Below are 19,742 nucleotides of genomic sequence, written 5' to 3'. Positions count from 1 at the left end.
CCAATCCTTTTGGGGTAGAGCTGCTCCCAACCCTCATCCCCCCACACCTGCCTCCCTGCCATTCATGGTAGACCATAGCAGTAATTCAAGATACCAACCCTAGTTTTTTTTTTTTTTTTTTTTTTAGAGACAGGGTTTCTCTGTGGCTTTGGAGGCTGTCCTGGAACTAGCTCTTGTAGACCAGGCTGGTCTTGAACTCACATAGATCCGTCTGCCTCTGTGCAACCATAGCCTGGCCTAGTCCTAGTTTTCTTGCTTTCTTTGGGCAAGCAAATGGTGTGTTTCTTGGTCACGGTGGCCCTCGGCTGGCCTTAGATCCTAAAGGTCAAAAACAGACCTAGAAACTTCAGAGGTTACCCATGAGCACCAGCCTTACCAACTTATTGAGACCTGTCCAGTCTTCACTTCCTGGCTTCTGGAAATGGAAGTGTTCAAATGTGTGGAGAGAAGAACCTGGGGTTGTTTACCTGCCTGGCACTGATACCACTTCTAGTATCACTACTTCCTTGAGTTTGAGCTTCCATGATGTTTCCAGAGGTGAATTCTGAATCCTTAAGTACAGATTCTGCTTTGTCCCAGAAAGATGAACATAGACTAGAGTGTCCTGAAGACTGACTCAATACTCAGAGAAAGAGCAACTTTTAAACCTCTTCTAACCATTAGTGTGTGTTCATGCCACTGAGCTCAGTTTGAAAACTTCAGAGTCAGGGGATAGATGGTTCAGTGGTTAAGAGCACTGGCTGCAATTCCCAGAAGCCACATGGTGGCCCACAACCACCTAGAATGAGATCTGGTGCCTTCTTCTGGAATGCAGGCATACATGCAGGCAGAACACTGTATAAATAATAAATAAATCTTAAAAACAAAAATACCCACAGTCATTGAATTGGAGATCTGAAAGGACCATCACAACTTTCATTTTATGGATGCGAAGACTAAAGCCCACAGAAGTCAGGAGGTCTTTTCCCATCATGTCACAGTGGGTGGAGGCAAAATCAGTCAGGGACTTGAAGATTTGGTACATTGTTTGGGTCTTTCTAAACTGTGCCTTTCAGAGTGAAGAGATCAGTGGACTATTTAATCTCACAGAAGTTCTTCTCAAAAGGGGTGAAGTACATCATATGGAGTTTTAAAGTAAAAAAAAAATGTAGTCCTATTGAATTGTTTGAGTGCCTTCTCAATAATGTTGTCTTGCCTTATTCTCACAAGTCCATAAGGGGAAGTCTTGCTTCTCTACCTAAGGGATGTGAGGAAACTGGCCCAGAGCTTAAAGGCTGTGGAAGAGCACAAGTGCCTTCAAATTTAGTTTTTCCACTGATGTGGCACCTATCAGCCAGAAGGGAATTGGTCAACTGAAAATGGCTGAGGAACTTTGTTGTACACCCAGATTCTGGTGTATTAATTCAAAGAAAGGATGGACTAGAGTTTCGGTGATTAATTGTTGTCTATGCTTTGTATAGTTAGGCCTTCTCCTTTTGGCAATGGGCACAGTCAAGGGCTTCTTCAGAGTGGTCCTGGGGGCTTCTACATTTTGTTCTGAAAGACCCATGCTCTCAAAAATCATGCCAATCATGCCCCCAAGGCTGTTGGTCTAAACTGCCCTGGACCACAGAGAAACTACTGGCAAACTAACTTACTTGCTCTTATGTCTTTTGCCAAGGTGTCATCTATTCACACTTCTTTTTTTCTGCTCTCCACCTTTTTTTTCTCATTTATGATAACATTAAAACTTCTTTGCTATTTTAGGTGGTTGCAAGAAGTTCCAATGGACTTTGTTGCCCCAGTGGTCCTGAAATAATGCATACAATTGAATTAATTCAATGAAGGTTAATGAACAGCGACTGCACTCCAGGCCCAGCCACAGAGAGGCAAAAATGACTAAGTTTTTCATTCTGCAGAAGATCACAGTAAAGGAGAAGTTAGTAATTGATTGATGTGCATAGGCGTTCTGATAAGGAAGTCTTTGAAATGCCTAAGCAGGTTGCAGCAGCTATCTCTGGGGAAACTAATGCAATCTCTGTAGGTGAGGGGATGCAGCAAAGAGCTCTACAGAGTAAACCAGAATTTTCCAGGCAGAGAATCAGAACTCCTTCAAAGGAGAGGAGCAGCACATTCAAAGGGATGGCATTTGGGGGCAGATATACTGAGAGCCACCATTTAGTTCAGGGTAGCATTTCTTTTATACTTAGTCAGGGTTTTGATTATTCTTGTTGATCTTTATCCAAGTGATTTCCTGCCTTCTTTCATCTCTAGAATCCATTATATCTATACCAACACCCAACTATGCACAGACTAAGTTTCCTTTAAATGATACAGATCCCTATTCTGAGGTTGAGCCGACCCATTCAGAGTAGCTTTTAACATCAAAGTCCTAAATGGCATAGTTGATGCTATCACTGCTAACACATGCTTGTCTTTGTTGGGCTCTGGTGAATTGAGTTTATGGGATTGAGTCTGTCTTCATCTGCCGTTGAAGACTTTGATCCTGGCCTCTTGGGGCCTTCATGCTGAGATTAAGCTTTACAGATATTTTCTTGCCTTAAGGGATTAGATAAAAAACCTAGGTGTCCTGCATGTTTTCCAAAGTCCCTTTGTAGGTAAATAATTGTCATATAGGAGAGATTCTGTCTTCACAGGCAGAATACTACCAGCATGAGCTAGGGAAAATTCCGTTCCATCCTATCTCTTCTGGGCCTTGTCATCCATTGCTGCTTCAATCCCCTTCACCACTGGAGTTGCTTTTCCTTTCTGCAGAGCTGACTTCACTCAACTTTATTTTCCAGAGCCCAAGTGGGCATGACTATATGTTGATAAAGCTTTATTTACAAATTTAGATGGCCTGAATTTTCCCATGGGATGCAGTTTGCAGAGATTTGATGCAGGTAATTGAGGTCAACAAAGGATCTCAGATTCAGACAGGGAGGATGTTGTCCTTCTTTGTTACACTGGCCTCAAGGTCATAAGCAGAGCTATCATCTGCCAGCAAAATGTAGCTGTTGGGAAGCAGAAATGAAAACAAGTGGAAGAAACAATGAGCCCCTTCTCAGGTGCAGATGATGATGTGTGTCTGTACAGCGTTCCTACACTATACTAAGCTGACAGAGTTGGTCAGTTCATTAATCAGGTGGCTGATCCAAGCTGCATACTTCCTTCTTGTTGCTCCCATATCTGGCTGGACTGAAGTTACTCCTCCATCTGTGTTATCCCACTGGATCCCAGACAGAGTTCCTTTCATTTTTCTCACCCCTGTTGTCTCTGTTTGCATTATACTCCACCATCCCTTTGTCTCTTCTCCTTCTCTTTAACCTTAATCTCAGGAGAGACATCAGCAACTCCTTTGGGGTCCCTGGAAGGTAACCAAAACTCTGTCGATTAGATCATGTTTACTTTTCTCTACTAATTCTGGGTCTACTGGACATACCTGATACCCTCCATCAATGTCTACAGATGGATGGGTTGTGAAGATGGCTCAGTGGGTAAAGCTCTTGCCGTGCAACCACAGGACTTGAATTCATATCCCCAGAACACATGTAAAACTGGATGTGGTAACACATTCGTGTATAATTCTAGAGCTGTGATGAGATGAGAATGAGACAGGGAAAGCCTGGGAAGCTAATGGGCCAGTTGGCCTGATGTACACAGTGGTGAATAAGAGATAATGTCTCAAAGAAGGTGGAAGGCAAAGAGCAGCACCTGGGCTTGCCCCCTGCCACATGTCTGCACACACCCACACACCTCCACATCTCCCCCAAATGAAAAGCTTGCTGATGAATTTATTCTCTGGGGTAGCTTTTACACTGTAGCCTGGAGTAGCTGCTGCAGTAGAGACTTGGTTAGATTTCTGGTAGTTCCCTCCACCTCTTTGAGATATATCTCAGTCTGTGGCCGAGTTTGATCTTGAATTCATGGCAGTTTTTCTGTCTCATTTTCTAATTATTGGGATTATATGTATGGACCACTCTGTCCAGTACTAACTTTCCATTAGTGGAGGTCCAAATCTCTGTAATTCTTCCATCAACTGAGGTGTTTTTGGTTTTGTTCTTTGACAAGACCTCTGCATCATGGGCCTACAGCCTGTCTTATTTTTCTTCATCAGAGAGCTTCTTTCCCACATATCATAGAGGTTGTGGCCATCTTGTTTTTGTAAAACTCAGAATGCTACCCCTGTTTTCTAACTTTATTCCTTCCCTTATATTATTGGTTATGTTTTTGGTTGCTACTGACTTATGCAATGTGATTCTTCCCTGGATACTCATCAGTGGGTGTAGTTTTCAACTTGGCACAACTTAGACCTCAAACTTTAAAAGTTTTAAAGCAGCTGAGTTGCACAGATGGTCAATAAATCAATCACTGTGGCCATTTTATTACTTGTAAGGTAATTACCCTATTTTGTTCATAGTGACTTTTCTAGTTGATTAAAGTGCAGTTCCATCAGGACATGGTTGAATCCTCTAGATGTGTTCATATATAAAGCAATGAGAGAGGTCTGAACACAAATGTTTTTATAACCACCTCCAATGTTTTAACCATTGATTCCAAGACTTTTGTGGCCTTCATACTATACTTCAAATTTCCATGTTTTTTTCTGCCAAAGTAATTTTTATTTGGTGCACTTTCCAGGTTCTTGTCTTTGTAGAAGTCATTTATTTTTTTTTTCTGTTAACTTGAGTGAGCATTGGTCCTACGATAAAAATTTTCTGTTACTCAAATTGGTTCCTATGTGATCTGGAAATGAGACTCTGAGGGTGGCTGAACATGGGAGGTTTATGACTCCTTGGTTTCCAGGCCAGGGGAGCCTGAGCAGTTGGAATGGAAATGTTATCTAAGACATTCAAATCTTTTACTGTCCTGGCAGCAAGACCCATTTTGACTGTGTTTTAAGAAACACTTAAATGAATGTTTGTTCACAGAACTCCTTGTGTAGAGCACTGTGCTGCCAGGTCTGCATGGCTCTTGGCTGTCAGTGGTCTGTCCTATTGCTTTTGTTGATAGCCACAGTGATCATTCTCTCTCAGAGGGCTACTGCCACCTACAGATTGCCTTGATTGCCACTTGAGCATCAAAGTTGCTCTGCAGCTATTGTACATCTGGATGTCTGTGATGACAATCACAGAGGCTGTTTACTTCTTTTGTCTATCCTGTCTCTCAGGAAAATGAGTGATTTTGTTTATTTTTATTTGCCAGTCTGTTTCCTTCTGCAAAACAATGAAAGCAACTAATACTTACTTGTGAACTGTATTTGGAAATTTGCCTATTCACTAAAATTTGCTGTCTTGTGTGCTCTTCAGCCTACCATCACTGTAACAAAATATCTGATCAGGTCATCCTAAAAAGAAGGGTTTATCGGGTTGGTGCATGGTTTTGAAGAATCCAGTCTGTGATCATTTAGCCACTTGCTTTGGGATTATGATGACAGTGTACATCGTGGTACAGTTTTGTGAGGAAACAGATACTTACTTCATGGCCAGCACATGAGAGGGGAATGATGGGAGGCAGCTGGGGCTAAGCACTCCCCTTTGGGGGCACACACCTTAACACTTAAGGACCCCTCCCCTTTAGCTCCACTTTTTCAAGTTTTCACTACCTTCCAATAGCACCACCTTGAGGACAAAGTATGTAATACATGGACTTTTAGGGGTCATTCAAGAACCAAACTATAGTTAGTAGCAAGGCTTTAAGTGTTAGTCATTGACTTGGTAATTGTGTAGAATGGTGAAAAGTTCAAGTCACCAGACACACATCTAACAGCTGTGGTCAGAGAAGATAACCTACCTTTTTGTTTTCATGGTCATACTGTGAACAAGTGGCCTAATTTTTCTGTTTTATTTAGTTCCTCATTAAAAACAAACCCACAAACCCATGCTCCTTTGGTCAGGAATGTTGCTGTCTAAAGTGTCCTTGAAATGCTCCACTGTAGTGCTGTCTGTGTTCCTATGTGCCAGAGCATTGTTTGTGATGTGCTTTGTGGATAGAGAATCTTTGATTGGGCCTCAGCAATAGTACAGTTGGTTGAATTCAAGGATACTGAATGAGTAGTGTCTATCAAATTAGAGATGTCTTTAAATAGAAACACAAAAGGATGATATATTGACATGTTGAGAAAAAAGTTGTGAGTAGAGGCTTGCAAGATTCATTTAGGGGCATCGTTTGGTATTTTCTAATTCAGTGTTCAATATCACTTTGCAGAAGATAACTGGTGAATAATAAGAATGAACTGTGTACATTTTACATTACAGCAGAGATACTGCTGTGGAAATAATTTTTTATGTTATGTAATAATGGAAGGAGGGAATGGTGGCACATGCTTGTAATCCTAGAACCCAAGATGCAAAGGTAAAAGGATCAGGAGTTCCAGGTCATTCTCTGTGATTTAGTAAGTTCAAGGCCAGAGTGGGCTACAGGAGACCCTGTCTGCAAACAAACAAACAAACAAACAAACAAAAGATCAGTGGTAATTTACTTGCCTAACATGTGAAAGGCCCATCCAACACACAGTACCACACATACACACACACACACAGAGAGAGAGAGAGAGAGAGAGAGAGAGAGAGAGAGAGAGAGAGAGAGAGAGAGAGAAGAAAAGTAGGTAGAGTTCTTGGATTATGGTGCTATATTCATGTTGTGGTCATGCTTACTTTGTTTCTTTGTGGAGCTGGGGATCGAACCCAAGCCCTTGTGCATGCTATGCAGATACTCTTGTCCTGAGCTACACACGAGCCCTGTTTGCATTTTTAACAGGTGGACTTCTCTTCCAGGAGTAACTAGCATGGTCAGTGCAGGAGCCATGAGTGCATCTGGGAACCTAATGGATTTCCTTGATGAGCCCTTCCCTGATGTGGGGACTTATGAAGACTTTCACACCATAGACTGGCTAAGGGAAAAGTCCCGGGACACTGACAGACACAGAAAGGTAGGTGGTACATGCTAAGGGGATCTTTACCAGTAGTTCCACAATGCTTCCATGTGTAGGTTATGATTTGGGCCTGAGGCTGTGTATCACATGTTGGTTCCACAGCAGGAAAGAGCTTGTAGAGGAAGTAGAGACAAAGACTGGGAGTTACAATATCAGGTACTTTGGGTAAAAATAGGACCAGTGAAAGCAATAGAAGGGCCCTGGAGTCAGACACTTTCGGACCACATCTTGGCCTGGACACCTTCATGGTGGTTGAGTTTGAGGCTGTCATTCCTGGGCCTCATTTACTCATTGTTGAGAGCAAAAGTGATTACAATAAAAGATTGGACAAAAGTGTGCGTGTGTGTGTGTGTGTGTGTGTGTGTGTGTGTGTGTGTGTGTGTGTTATAGCAAATACTGTGGGCTCATTTAGGAGGAATGACTAGAGAAGGCATTTTTCAGAGAGGTAAGATTTTAATTTGGTCTCTCAGTGTGGGGAAGAGTTTGATAGTCAGAAGGAAAGGATGTGACACATGCTGGGCGTTGGTGGCGCACGCCTTTAATCTCAGCACTTGGGAGGCAGAGGCAGGTGAATCTCTGTGAGTTCAAGGCTGTCCTGGTCTACAGAGCGAGTTCCAGGACAGCCTCCAAAACAGTACAGAGAAACCCTGTCTTGGGAAAAAAAAGAATGTGACACATTCAGGTCATACGGATTGTCCTGAGTTTGTTGGAGGATTCACAGAAGCGGATGAATAAAGATGAGCCTAGTCAAGTGAGCTACGGGGCTGTGTTAAGAATGATTAAGTGGCTCATGGGGAAGAGTTGTTCAAGGCCACAGAGGACAGTAAGGAGGTGCTGCAGAGAGATAAACAGGAAGCTTGGGAATGTGGCCAGGAGGAAGGAGGAGTTCTTACTGGAGGCTGTAAAAAAATGGACATGGGATTAGGATCGATCCATGACAGGCTCTAGAGGAGGGAGTAGAGTGAAATGGAGTCATAGACCGAAGGCTCTTGTCAGACAAGATGAGGGCTTTTGCTAATGAGTGGAGGAAGTGGAGTGGGATTGTCCTGTAGCAGGCTGGGAGACAGCATGGTCTGCAGCTGAGTGTGAATTTAGGGCTCACCATGTAGAGTGAGAGTGTCCTAGTCTGCAGATGGCTGCTGAAGCTTGAAACATGACCAATGTGACTTGGGCACTTAGAGAGAGAAGTTCAGATAAAAACAGGATGCTTGGAAAGTTAGGGTACAGGTTCTGACTACAGAGGGAGGCAGGTGGGAATCAGAGCCAGAGACTTGGAAGAAGCAGACAGGGGTGAAATAGGGAACCAACCAAAAAAAATAAGCACTGGGATGATGGTGTTAGAGGAGCATTAGGACTCCCCCATAATGGGGAGGGAGAAAGGCATGCTATAAAAATGCCATAATGGCCTCTAAAGAGTGAGTGTATCCCCCAAAGAGCACTTAATTCAAAGTCCATGTTGAATCTGATTTGCCCTTTGATGATCTAATATCCACTGATCCCGAGTTGCATCCTTATAGCCCTGTTAACTAGAAAACCCATTTAGTCATTGTCTTGCATTGCTGCAAGAACAACGTGACTGGACATTTGGTGGCTTAGTTATATTCATCTTCTCAGTCACATTGTTTCCTGAGGAATCCACTTCAGAGAAAGAAACACGAACTGGAATTGTATTCTGATCAATTGCTGTATGTACTTCATTTCCAGATAACAAGCAAAAGTAAGGAATCTATCTGGGAATTCATCAAGAGCCTGCTGGATGCATGGTCAGGATGGGTGGTGATGCTACTCATCGGGCTGTTGGCAGGTAAGTGCATGGCATGTATGTGAGCTGTGCTCCTTTCACCCCCAAACTCCAGATATTTGGGAAACACTGAAGTTGTCTCAATGCAAGGGAGTTATTGCTTGAACTATTTAAGACCAAAATACATGAACAAGTTTTTTTTTTTTTGAATCTACCATGACTAAGGCCAGAGCCTGACTCTAACTGTGGCAGCACAGACCTAAACAGAGATAGCTCACAAAACAAGTGTGGGCTTCTGAAAGTTTGTAATTAACAGCACTGCTTGGCCCTGTCCACACAGTGAATAGATTTATGATTACCTTGGGTTTTTACCAAAAGCACACATTTTATAAGACTATGTATAGGGTTACAAAATAGGGATGCATTCTAATTTTGAAGCATCAAGCACCACATATGGTGGGATTTTCCTACTACTGGAAAGCCCTGAAATGCATGATTGAACATGCTATGACATTTAAAATAATGCTAACCACCCACAGGATACAGGGTGAGTCCAGGACAGTTTCATCTAGACTATACACTGTTCTGACTCTTAAAGATTTCATTGTCATAATGTCAGAGCCATTTTGTGGACAGTAGATATTTGGCTCTTTGTGGTAGTTGTTTGCTGAAGTTAACTTCTTTTTAGGAAACTATGAAGATTGGTGTTAAACAGCCTTTCTCGGGGAAGTACTATGATGCTGAGTAAAGACCTTTATCTCATGATTCTAGTGTGAAACTGGAGGCAGGAAACACTTAGAAAGCTGGTTTTATGGACACAGTAGAAAGTGAAGGAAAGTGTAGAATGAAGGGGTTTTGGAGATAGGCACCTGTTATGATAAATCTTTCTGCCATAAGCCGCCTGAGCCCCACCGTCACATGTGAGCTTTACGCAAGCTGTCCGCCTGAGTTAGGGCCCAAATGAATACACAGAAACTTGTATTAGGTACAATGCTGCTTGGCCAATGACTAGGATTCATCATCTGTTAGCTCAGTCTTAATTATCATAAATCTATATATTTTATAAGACTTATCTTATTGGACGCCTTATTGGCATCCCTCCTTGCCGGTGGATCACATTGTGCTGCTGGAGGAGCAAGGGAAAAAAGGACCCTTCCTGTTTCTCCTTCTTTAAATATGAGTCTCCTTGCTATGTCACTTCCTGCCTAGATCACCACTTCTCTGCTACATTTCCCAGAATCCTCTTTGACTCCTAGTCCCGTCTAACTTGCTGTCTCATTGGCCAAACAGTATTTTATTTAACAATCAATAAGATAAAATACACAGTACATTCCCCATCAGGCACCTGCAGTGTTCTTTGGATGTGGATGCATATTGGAGGGAGATCTTGAAAATATCACTATTTTCCATTGCTCCAATGGTGGGAGTTCTCAGGTGTCCAACTACCTGGATGAATGTTTCCTTCATTTTATTTGGAATTCCCTTCATAGAAGAATCACACTTAGCCGCTGCATAACTGATTTACCAGAATTTACCATAAGGGGGCACTGTTGCACCACACACCAAAGCTGAGCTCCCTCACAGAACAACTTGAGTCAGCAAAGGAGATTGATTGAATGAAGAGTAATGTGACTGAACGGTTGAAAATGATGGATCTCGGTGTGACCATCAGATCTTGCGCAAATGTCACTTTCCACTTGACACTTTCTCTCATCACTTCCCTAAAAAAAATCACACCCTTCTCTCACTGAGCCTCTCCCTCACCAGTTTCTCCACCCCTATCTCTCTGTCTTTTTCTTTCTCTGTATGTGTAATGGCTTTACTGAATTATACTACACATATTGCATGATTAACCCATTTAAAGTGTACCACTAAGTGGTTTTTAGTATATTTTACAGAGTGGTGCAATTCTCATCATGACCAATTTTAGAACAATTGTGTCATTCCCACCTAAATATTATCTGAACCTTTTAGCTATTGCAGGATCTAAACCATTACCGGTTCACTTCCTTTCACTGAAGATTTGTCTGTTCTGGACATTCCATGTAATTTGAACTTTATGTGTGTCTTTTGAAGTAGACCCAGGTCCAGATGCCTGGCCTGACCCTAATTGGCACAAAAACTAGATAACAAAGCCTTTTCTTTCTAGCATACAAACTAGTTGACGTCCACACACACACACACATGCACATACACACACACACACACACACACACACACACACACACACACACACACACACATTTACATGAATGCATAGACATACACATACATACACACATACATGCATACACATGTACATATACATGCATTCACACATACATGCATACATACATACATACACAGACATGTATACACATATGCGTGCACACACAATCTGTTATTGAATATGGATTCTATGGGCCTGGATATACTTTTAGGGCTCAGAAGCAAGAGGGATACAAATAAGACAGTCAGGGAAGAATGCACAAGATGAAAGGAGAAAAAAGTTTAGGGTCAAGCTTTGAGGAGATATTCCCATTAGAAAGCTGGGTGGAGGAGCTGGAATGATCAAGGGAGACAGAAAATCCGAAAGCAAGAGGGAAACCAGGAGAGCTAAACGTTGCAGAAACCACAAGCTTCTGGAAGAATGGAGTACTCGGAAGTTTCAAATGGCACTAAAAGGCAGAAAACTAGGATTGGTAACCTTTCTGCAAAAGGCTAGCAAATAAGTGTTTTCAGCTTCTTGAGCTGTGTAGTTCCTGTCTCTCCATACATCAGCTCTGCCATTATAGCAGGAAGAATAGCCACAGTCAGCATGCAGTGATAAAGTGTGGCTATTCTGGGATAAAGCTTTACTAACCAAAAGGCAATGGGCTACATATGGCCTCTTGGTTATGTGTTGTATGGCCTGTTCTGGAAAATGAAGGCTGGGTACAGGCTATTGCTTTCCTGGTGGAGGAAGGGAATGAACTGGACTGAGGGGAAGATGAGAGAAGGGAAGATTCAGGGCAGTGTCTGCAGGTGACTGTGGACTAGGGGTGACTTAAATGTTGATGAGAGGGAGCTGCCTAAGTGGGAAGGGTTGCTGATTTGCTTATGTGTTTAGTGCATGCATTATGTATGTGTTGTGTGTGTGAATGGGTCCACCAGTATATGCATATTTGGAGGCCAGACAAGGATGTTTTCCTGTGTTTATTTCTATGGTATTCCCTCCAGACAGGATCTCTCACTGCACCCGAAGCTTGTTCTTTTGGCTAGACTGGCTGTCCAGTGAGCTTCCATTATCTTCATGTTGCCTCACTCAGCAATGGGAGTATAGGCATACATTGTCATGTACAGGTTTTATGTAGGTGCTGGGATTTGAACTTAGGGCTTCATGCTTACATAGGAAGTAGTTTTATCTGCTGAGCCACATCCCTAAGTTGGGGATATTTTTTTCAAGATTTATATTAACAACCAAAAAATCTTGGAGAGAGATGAGTGAATCCTGAACTTCCATCTGCCCTCCGAGCTTAAGAATGGAACCACATAGCCGTCTTACCTGATTTGAGGCCCTAGGGCCTTTGTGGCTCCTTAGGCTTCCCACTTCCTGGCTCATACTGTAAATGCTCAGCTCACTTCCAGATGAGTAAAAGCAACTGTCAATTTCACTGACAGTGTCATGGTATGGGTGTGCCCTCAGCTTTGGGAATACCCTGGCTTCTTTCCATGTGGCAATTCTTCTTCATGATTCACTTTTTCCAGGCACCTTGGCTGGGGTCATCGATCTCGCTGTTGACTGGATGACAGACCTGAAGGAGGGGGTCTGTCTTTCTGCCTTCTGGTACAGCCATGAGCAATGCTGCTGGACCTCCAATGAGACCACATTCGAGGACAGGGACAAGTGTCCCCTGTGGCAGAAATGGTCAGAGCTTCTGCTGAGCCAATCAGAGGTATGTATCTGTGTAGGATCTTGGCTGGGGACCACCATAACCCCCAATGCCTGAACACCCATGGTTTGGCCTTCAGATAATAATCTCTGGCTTCAGCAGTGCTGCTGCTTGTTCTCACTGAGCTCTGCGGCTGTGCACAATTTACTTGGAAAGTCCTTGCTCACCTTGGCACCCCTTGCTCATGGGCATTTATATATGTATTTTAGGAAGCCCCTTTCCTTCCTTCCTCTATCCCTCACTTTGTCTGTCTTTTCTACCTCCCCCTCTCTCCCCACCTCTTTTCTGATTTTTCAGATGTCATCCCACCCTATAACCCACCCTGGTCTGGAACTCACAGTAATTCTCCTATTTCAGTTTCTCAAGTTCTGGGATCTTAGGCATGAGCTACCACAGCTGGTTTATTTGCTTTTTTCTTCCCCAAGGTGGTTTGTGCTGAAGAAATGCACTTGATTTTTTTAAGCCAGAAGAAAAGATGTTATCTGTTTCTAAAGTAACACTTTCAGGGAGCCAATTTATACTTCATCAGATCCTCCCACAGGAAGTACAATTCAGTGGCTTTGGTCACATTCACAGAATTGTGTAATGATCACCATGATCAAATTTTAGAATACTTTTATCCATAACGCCCCACCTACCCACCCACCCACACAAAACTGTCTGTACCGGTCCAGAGTCATTGATTACTAGCCCCAAGAAACTGCCAGTAATCTTTCTCTCTATACATTTCCCCCTTTTAGTCAATTCACTGAAATGAATCCATGCACTATGTGGACTTCGTGTCACTTTGCATATTGTTTTCCAAGTTCCTTCATACTGTAGCATAAGTCAGAATTTCCTTCCTTTTCATCGCTGCATGATAATCCACTGTATGGATAGGCTGCATATTATTTAATGAACGTGTGTTTCTTGTTTTTGGCTAGCCTGAACATTGCTACCATGAACATCTGTGTTCAAGGTGGGGGAACACATTTCAACTCTCTTGGGTATAGGTATAACCTCTGGGTGAGAGGTGACTTATAGATTTAACTTTTTGAAGAACCAGTAGGATGGTTTACAATATGGATACACCATTTTGCATTCCCATGAGCAGGATTTGAGGGTCCTGATTTGCCTACCTTATTTCCAGCACTTGCTAGCATCTGCTTTCATTGTAGCTAACCTAGTGAGTGTGACATAGTGTCTGTCTCATTGTGGTTTCCATTACTGTCTTCTATCAAACTTTTCTGACCCAACCAGAGGATGCTTCTGTGAAAAGAATGTCTCAGGCACAGGGATATATGGGTGACACACAGATATAGTACTTACCTTCATGGCATTCAGATTGTCATGAATATTTTCCAGAGGCAGAGGCCAGCCTAGTCTACATTGACTCAAAAGAAGGAGGAGAGTCATTGATGGACCAAAAAGCCAGGTGAAGGGAGATAGGTGACAAGCTTCACATTGGGGGTAATGGAGAACTATTAAAGCTAGAATATGCTGGGAGGAGATCTGTAATCTATGTGAACTTCTTCCTTCCCTGTTTCTTCTGACTTTCACTGTTGAAGACATTTGGAATGTACTTTGCCATTTTACAAAATCTCTCTCTTGACAGAGTATTCCCACTCATCTCGGAAATAGTCAGGACTCTTGAAATCTCACACATTCTCAGTGCTCTCCATTATTTTCAAAAAGAAACTCTCTACTTCAGTTGATGGGAATTGTCAAATGTGCCTGGCTGGCTGCCATCTTTTTTCCTACTTGCAGCATGTGTTCCAGGGGAAACAGGGGTGCCTATCTTTTCAACTGGTTGTAAGATTTATTCTGTGTTTCAAAGAATTCCTCTTTAGAAGAGTGAGAAGTTATTTTTAGCCTCCAAAATGTACTTATTTATGTGGATGAAAGGTATTCCTTGGCCTGATTTCTCCCCACATAGTATGTGAAAATATGTGGTTGCATTGCAGTCTCCAGGAACGTGTCCTTAAATTTAATAGGCACAATTGTGGCCATGGCCATGGCCTGACAGGTAGGCGATCTCTGCTTCCTTTTGTCTCACTTGAATAATTCAGATGGTGAGAAGAAGCTGAAGCCTTGAGGAAGGAGAAAGTGCCCAGGTGGTGTGTTTATATCAGAAAAGAAACTATCAGCTATTTTGGAGTAAATGTTTCAATACATTCTTCTGAACAGGATGTTTAAGCAGCACCCTCTATGAGTGCTTGTCACATGTTAGCACTTGCTGGAATCTTCCAGAGGCTTGTTAAAATACACTGGGCTGTGTGCCTGTGTGAAGTATCTGATTTGGCAGCCCTAGGGTGGGGCCCACAGGTTATGTTTCTGCCAACCTCCCAGGTGATGCTGATGCTGTTGGTCCATGGACCACACTTAGAGAAGCAGCCTTCTCAAGCACAGAACTGATACTTATTCACTGTGGTCTGGGTGTGTCTGTAATGAAAGCTAAGAGGGGCCATCCCACCACAGACAAGACAAAACAAATCCATCCAGAGTCTCACAGGCAGAGTTGTCTGTGCCACACCTTCTATTAACTACAGTGCAAGTGGTGATTACAAGCCAGCATCGTCCTTGCTTTCCATTACTGCTGAGATTTCATCCACTGGAAGCTTTGTGTAAATAGCTCCTGGAGAAACACCTGATGCTGTTTGTGTGTAGTGATGGTAGCAATAGCAACAACTGGTTCTTTTGTTTATGCAGGCCTGGGATGAAACTCTCTGAGCCCATCACAGCTTCACTTTCCTGACACAGATGGTGGGGTAAGGTACACTACTCAGGTCTGCTATGGTTCATTGCTTCTTCCTTGTTTTGTGTCTGCTCTTTAGGGTGCCAGTGCTTACATTCTGAATTACTTAATGTACATTCTGTGGGCATTGCTGTTTGCATTTCTGGCCGTCTCCCTGGTACGTGTATTTGCACCATATGCTTGCGGCTCTGGCATACCTGAGGTAAGTTATGGCTGAAGTCTTGTGTGTCAGCTATAGTCCCCACAATAAACCTACTAGATAGGCACTGTTAGTTCACTGAGTAGTTAAGGAAACTAAAATACAAACCGGTTAGGTAACTTCCCTAAAGTCTCTAAGCTGGCAAGCTGTGAGTTGAACCCAGCAGTCTGACTTCACAATGAGTACTATATTCAGCAGTTTTGATCTGTTGCGTCTCAAATGATTAGGCTTCTGCCTTGGAAGCCAAGATAAACTCTTAAAGTCTGAAGTATCTGGGTTCACAAGGCATCCACATAAATGTGCTACTGTAGTAACTCTATGATGTAATGTGAAAAACTACTACTGTCATACTGAATTTTTGGCAGTTTATTTTGACATATTACTTCAAGAACACCCAACCAAACTGCTTTACCACCTGTCTTAGGGTTTCTATTGTTGTGAAGAGACACCATGACCACAGCAACTCTTATGAAGGAAACTATTTAATTGCAGAGGCTCGTTTACAGCTTCAGAGATTTAGTCCATTGTCATCATGGCAGGGAGCATGGCATCATACACTCAGATACAGTGCTAGAGAAATAGCTGGGAGTTCTATAACTGAAAGAGAGAGAGCCACCAGGCCATGCTTGTGCTTTTGAAACCTCAAGGCTCCATTCCCCAGTGACATAATTCCTCCAACAAGGCCCAAACTATAACCCCTCCCAAGTAGTGCTGCTCCTTGATGAATAATCATTCAAACATGAACCTGTTGTGGGGGGGATTTGTGTTTAAACTACCACATTCCACCCTATTTCCTCAATACAGCAAATTCTGCTCTAATGAAGTGTATACACAGTGAAAACCATAGGCTCATGAGGAAAATGGTTCAGAGTATGGTTACAAGACTCAAAACCTGACACAGTGGAAGAGAGGAACCTGCTAAGGACAGTAATACAGTGTCACACATGTTAAATGGCTCCCACATATGTCAATGCTACAATAAATAATTTCACTTATTGAAAAACTTTGATGTTTGCTTGTGGAAAGTGGGGGTTAAGGGATTGAAGTTTATGAGAATTAAGGTGGGATAGATTCACAAATTAACAGAAAGTGGTCACAGCAGGTCTAGACAGCTACGGCATCCTATCACAGATGTGAGATTGTTGGTGTTAGAGGCATATTTTGTGTTTTTCTACACGGCTCAGTTCAACTAGAGACACTTTTCTGCATCCACCTTGTATTTCTCCAAGGGAAAATTATAAGCAGTAACAAAATTTGCATTATGCTTAAATTCTTCTCTGATGAATGAACAGCAAGGGTGGCAATTTGCATTTTCAAAGCAAGTATAACCTCAGAACTGACTGTTTTATTTAATACTCAAACCCTAAGGAACCCTGGACAATAAAAGGATAATTATCACTGTCCCGTTTATGATCTAACTGTCCACTAGTAGGCATGTTTTTACTCAAGATTTTCGCCAAACAGGAAGATGGTCATTAGGGATTCTAAAAGAACAATAAAATGCACACTGGATCAATCCTTGTCTCCTTTCCAAGAACCAGAGATGAATGGTTGTGCTGGTGATCTTGTAGACAGATGTGGCCTTCATCTTTGAACAACTGCTTGAATGTTTCTTCTGCAGTGTGGACATCTTTAATTTTTTATTTATTATTACATTGTGTGTATGCATGCAATGTACACAGTTGAAGGAGGGCTCCACACATGCCACAGTACCTGTGTAGAGGTCAAAGGACAATTTTGTGGAGTCAGTTCTCTATTTCCACCTTGATGTGGGTGCTGGGAATTGAACTAAGATCATTAAGCACATTGGCAAGTGCTTTTGCCTGCTGAGAGATGTCATTGACCCCAAAGTAGATATTGTTATTGGTGACAGTTGCACATTTAAGCATCTTATGTGATAAAACGACATGTGACATGGATAATACTCATAATAGTGATGTCAAGTGTGGAAAGTAAAAAGTGAACAGATACCTTAAGTATGGGTCTATTTATATGGAAGCCACAGGAAGCTAAAATGAAACAACCTATGTGCTTACTTGATCAAGGAATGCAATGGAATTATTGGAAATGGAGGGGGAAGAAGGAAGGTTCTGCAGAGGAGGCAAACATGGCTCTCAAAGGCTATCTACCCTTGTATTTCTTAAACATGGTAGAAAGTACATGGGTGCTTGCCCTACCAGCACTCTGTTCACTACATAGAATTAATTAATAGAGTCATTTCTATGTTTTCAAAGCACTCGAGATAGTCTAAACATTTTGTGGACCGATGGAGATTTCACAGTTGAGGTTGGCTAGTATGAGTCAGCAGTAGCAACACCTGCACTGTTAGTGTAGTAGAACTGGAACTCCTTCACCGAGGAAGACAGATCCATCCATGGTTCTTGGAGAAGATGGACAAAGTGAAAAGTCTATGTAAATCCATATCTTTGAGTTATGAAAAGAAGCTTCTCTGAACCAAAAGCCAGAACACAGTGGAAACTGACTTAAAGTAGGGATTGTGGCCATACTACTTCATATTAGCAAAGATATGGGCTGAACCACTTAGAAAAACTACTATGTGTTAAGGAATCTGCTGGAATATGTTGTATGATAGGTAGCACAAAAGCAGATATTGAACACAATCGACATAGGTACATGTTCACAGTTTATGATGCTGAGAATGAGACTGAAGGCCTTGCACCTGCTCTGCTATTGAGCTAAAAACTAGTCCAAAGTAGTTTTTCAAAATTTCTCATCCCTCTAAGAATTTTCTTCCACAATATTTTGATTATTTAAAATGAAAATCTCTTTGGAAAAAAATTGAGGCAGGTAATCATTATATAGCTCTAATTCTGTGGAATTACAATGTGGCCTGATCTGGCCTTTAACTTTTGTCAATCTTTTAATCTGTACATCCTGAGTCCTAGCTTGGATTACAGATGTGCTTCACTGTGCCCATTATAAACATTTTAAATGCCAATTTAGAGATTTTTTTGTGTAGTAAATACACTGTATAATTCCTGTAAAGCACATTTGAAAATGAACACTTGAGCTGAGAAGATAGCTCAGTGGGTAAATTTGCTTTGCTGTGCAAGCATGATGGCTTGAATTTGAATATTTAGCACTCAAGTAAATGTTGAGGATGGCTGCATATCCCTGTAGCATTGGCATTGTGGAACAGAGATGGGCAGGTCCTGGGATCTCACTGACAAGTCATCCTAGCTGAAATAGTAAGACCAGTGAGAGACCTGGTCTCAAGGAATAAGTAGAATAAGTAGACAATGGTAGAGAAGACACCTGACATCCTCCTCTATTTTCTATATGTGTACACATGGGTGCCCATACCACACATACACAGAAATAAAATAAAAGTGAACACTTGTAGTTTCTTGGACTTAAGTGTTTGGAGAAAAGAGAATTCTTGGGACTTTCAATTTCAAAAAGCCATGAGTGGTGTTCACTATCACCTAGACAAGAAATTGCATTCTCTCAGGACTTACTCTTCACTTATTTCTGTTCTTTACAAAATATGGACATTCACAATATGTTTATCAATCAGAAAGAGCTTTGATCTTAAGGATAGTACCACCTAGTAAGAGTCTCTGCAATATGTCTCACTAAAGCACTGCTTGCTTCAGTCTCTATCAATTCAAATTAAAGTAATTAGATTCGGGCATCTCCTGGGAATGAATCTGCCTTCTTTACTTCTTAATTTGATCATGACAATTTTATAAAATCATTTTAGAAAATTACAAAATATCTATTACGTTGTTCAATTCCCCACATGTCTTACTGGCAAAGGCTTGGGTAATTTAGATGCTTGTGATTTTCTAAGTGGTATTATGCTTTTAAAATGTACCCTGGGGTACAAATCCATATTAACTAACTGACAAAAATTATAGATATTTTTATTTGAGGCAATGCAAAAGGGCTAGATTGTGGCAGGAGTAATCAGACATCCTCTTCCATACAGAGATCTGATATTCCCAAAGCACAGGCTCAATTAGGGCAACTAAAACTAGTTAAATACCAGTTTAACCGCAACTAGTTTATCTGAGTAGTTAAAAGCTAGTTCAAGAACTACTGTCTGAGTATAGTTAAGAGTCCTCTCATATGTTCTGTAGGAAGGAGCTCACAGAAAAATTCGGGATCTCTCTCCTCTCTTTTTCCCCTTCCCCCTCCCATCTCCCTCTCCCTGTTCTTCTCATCCTCTTTCTCTCCTTTTCAAATTGAAAAATGAGAAATGATTATGTGTGAAACTCTGT

The 19,742-nt window shown here is 41.9% G+C and overlaps 1 protein-coding gene across 2 annotated transcripts in view; it reads left to right on the top strand.

The window, feature by feature from the left end:
- Positions 1-19,742, top strand: part of Clcn4 (chloride voltage-gated channel 4) — a 68,382-nt gene that overhangs the window by 21,529 nt on the left and 27,111 nt on the right. The window contains exons 3-6 of one of the 2 annotated variants that reach the window (XM_027431842.2): positions 6,756-6,910; positions 8,618-8,717; positions 12,381-12,568; positions 15,379-15,501. In XM_027431842.2, the coding sequence (XP_027287643.1) occupies positions 6,767-6,910; positions 8,618-8,717; positions 12,381-12,568; positions 15,379-15,501 (555 nt within the window). In that variant the 5' untranslated portion in view covers positions 6,756-6,766. Of the gene's footprint in view, positions 1-6,738; positions 6,911-8,617; positions 8,718-12,380; positions 12,569-15,378; positions 15,502-19,742 lie in introns of both variants that reach the window. The other variant, XM_027431841.2, reaches the window with a different exon arrangement.

This window comes from Cricetulus griseus, chromosome X (genome assembly GCF_003668045.3).
Source record: "Cricetulus griseus strain 17A/GY chromosome X, alternate assembly CriGri-PICRH-1.0, whole genome shotgun sequence".
NCBI lineage: Eukaryota > Metazoa > Chordata > Mammalia > Rodentia > Cricetidae > Cricetulus > Cricetulus griseus.
The sequence above is the reverse complement of the archived record's forward strand: the minus strand, read 5'-3'. Positions and strand labels throughout refer to the sequence as shown.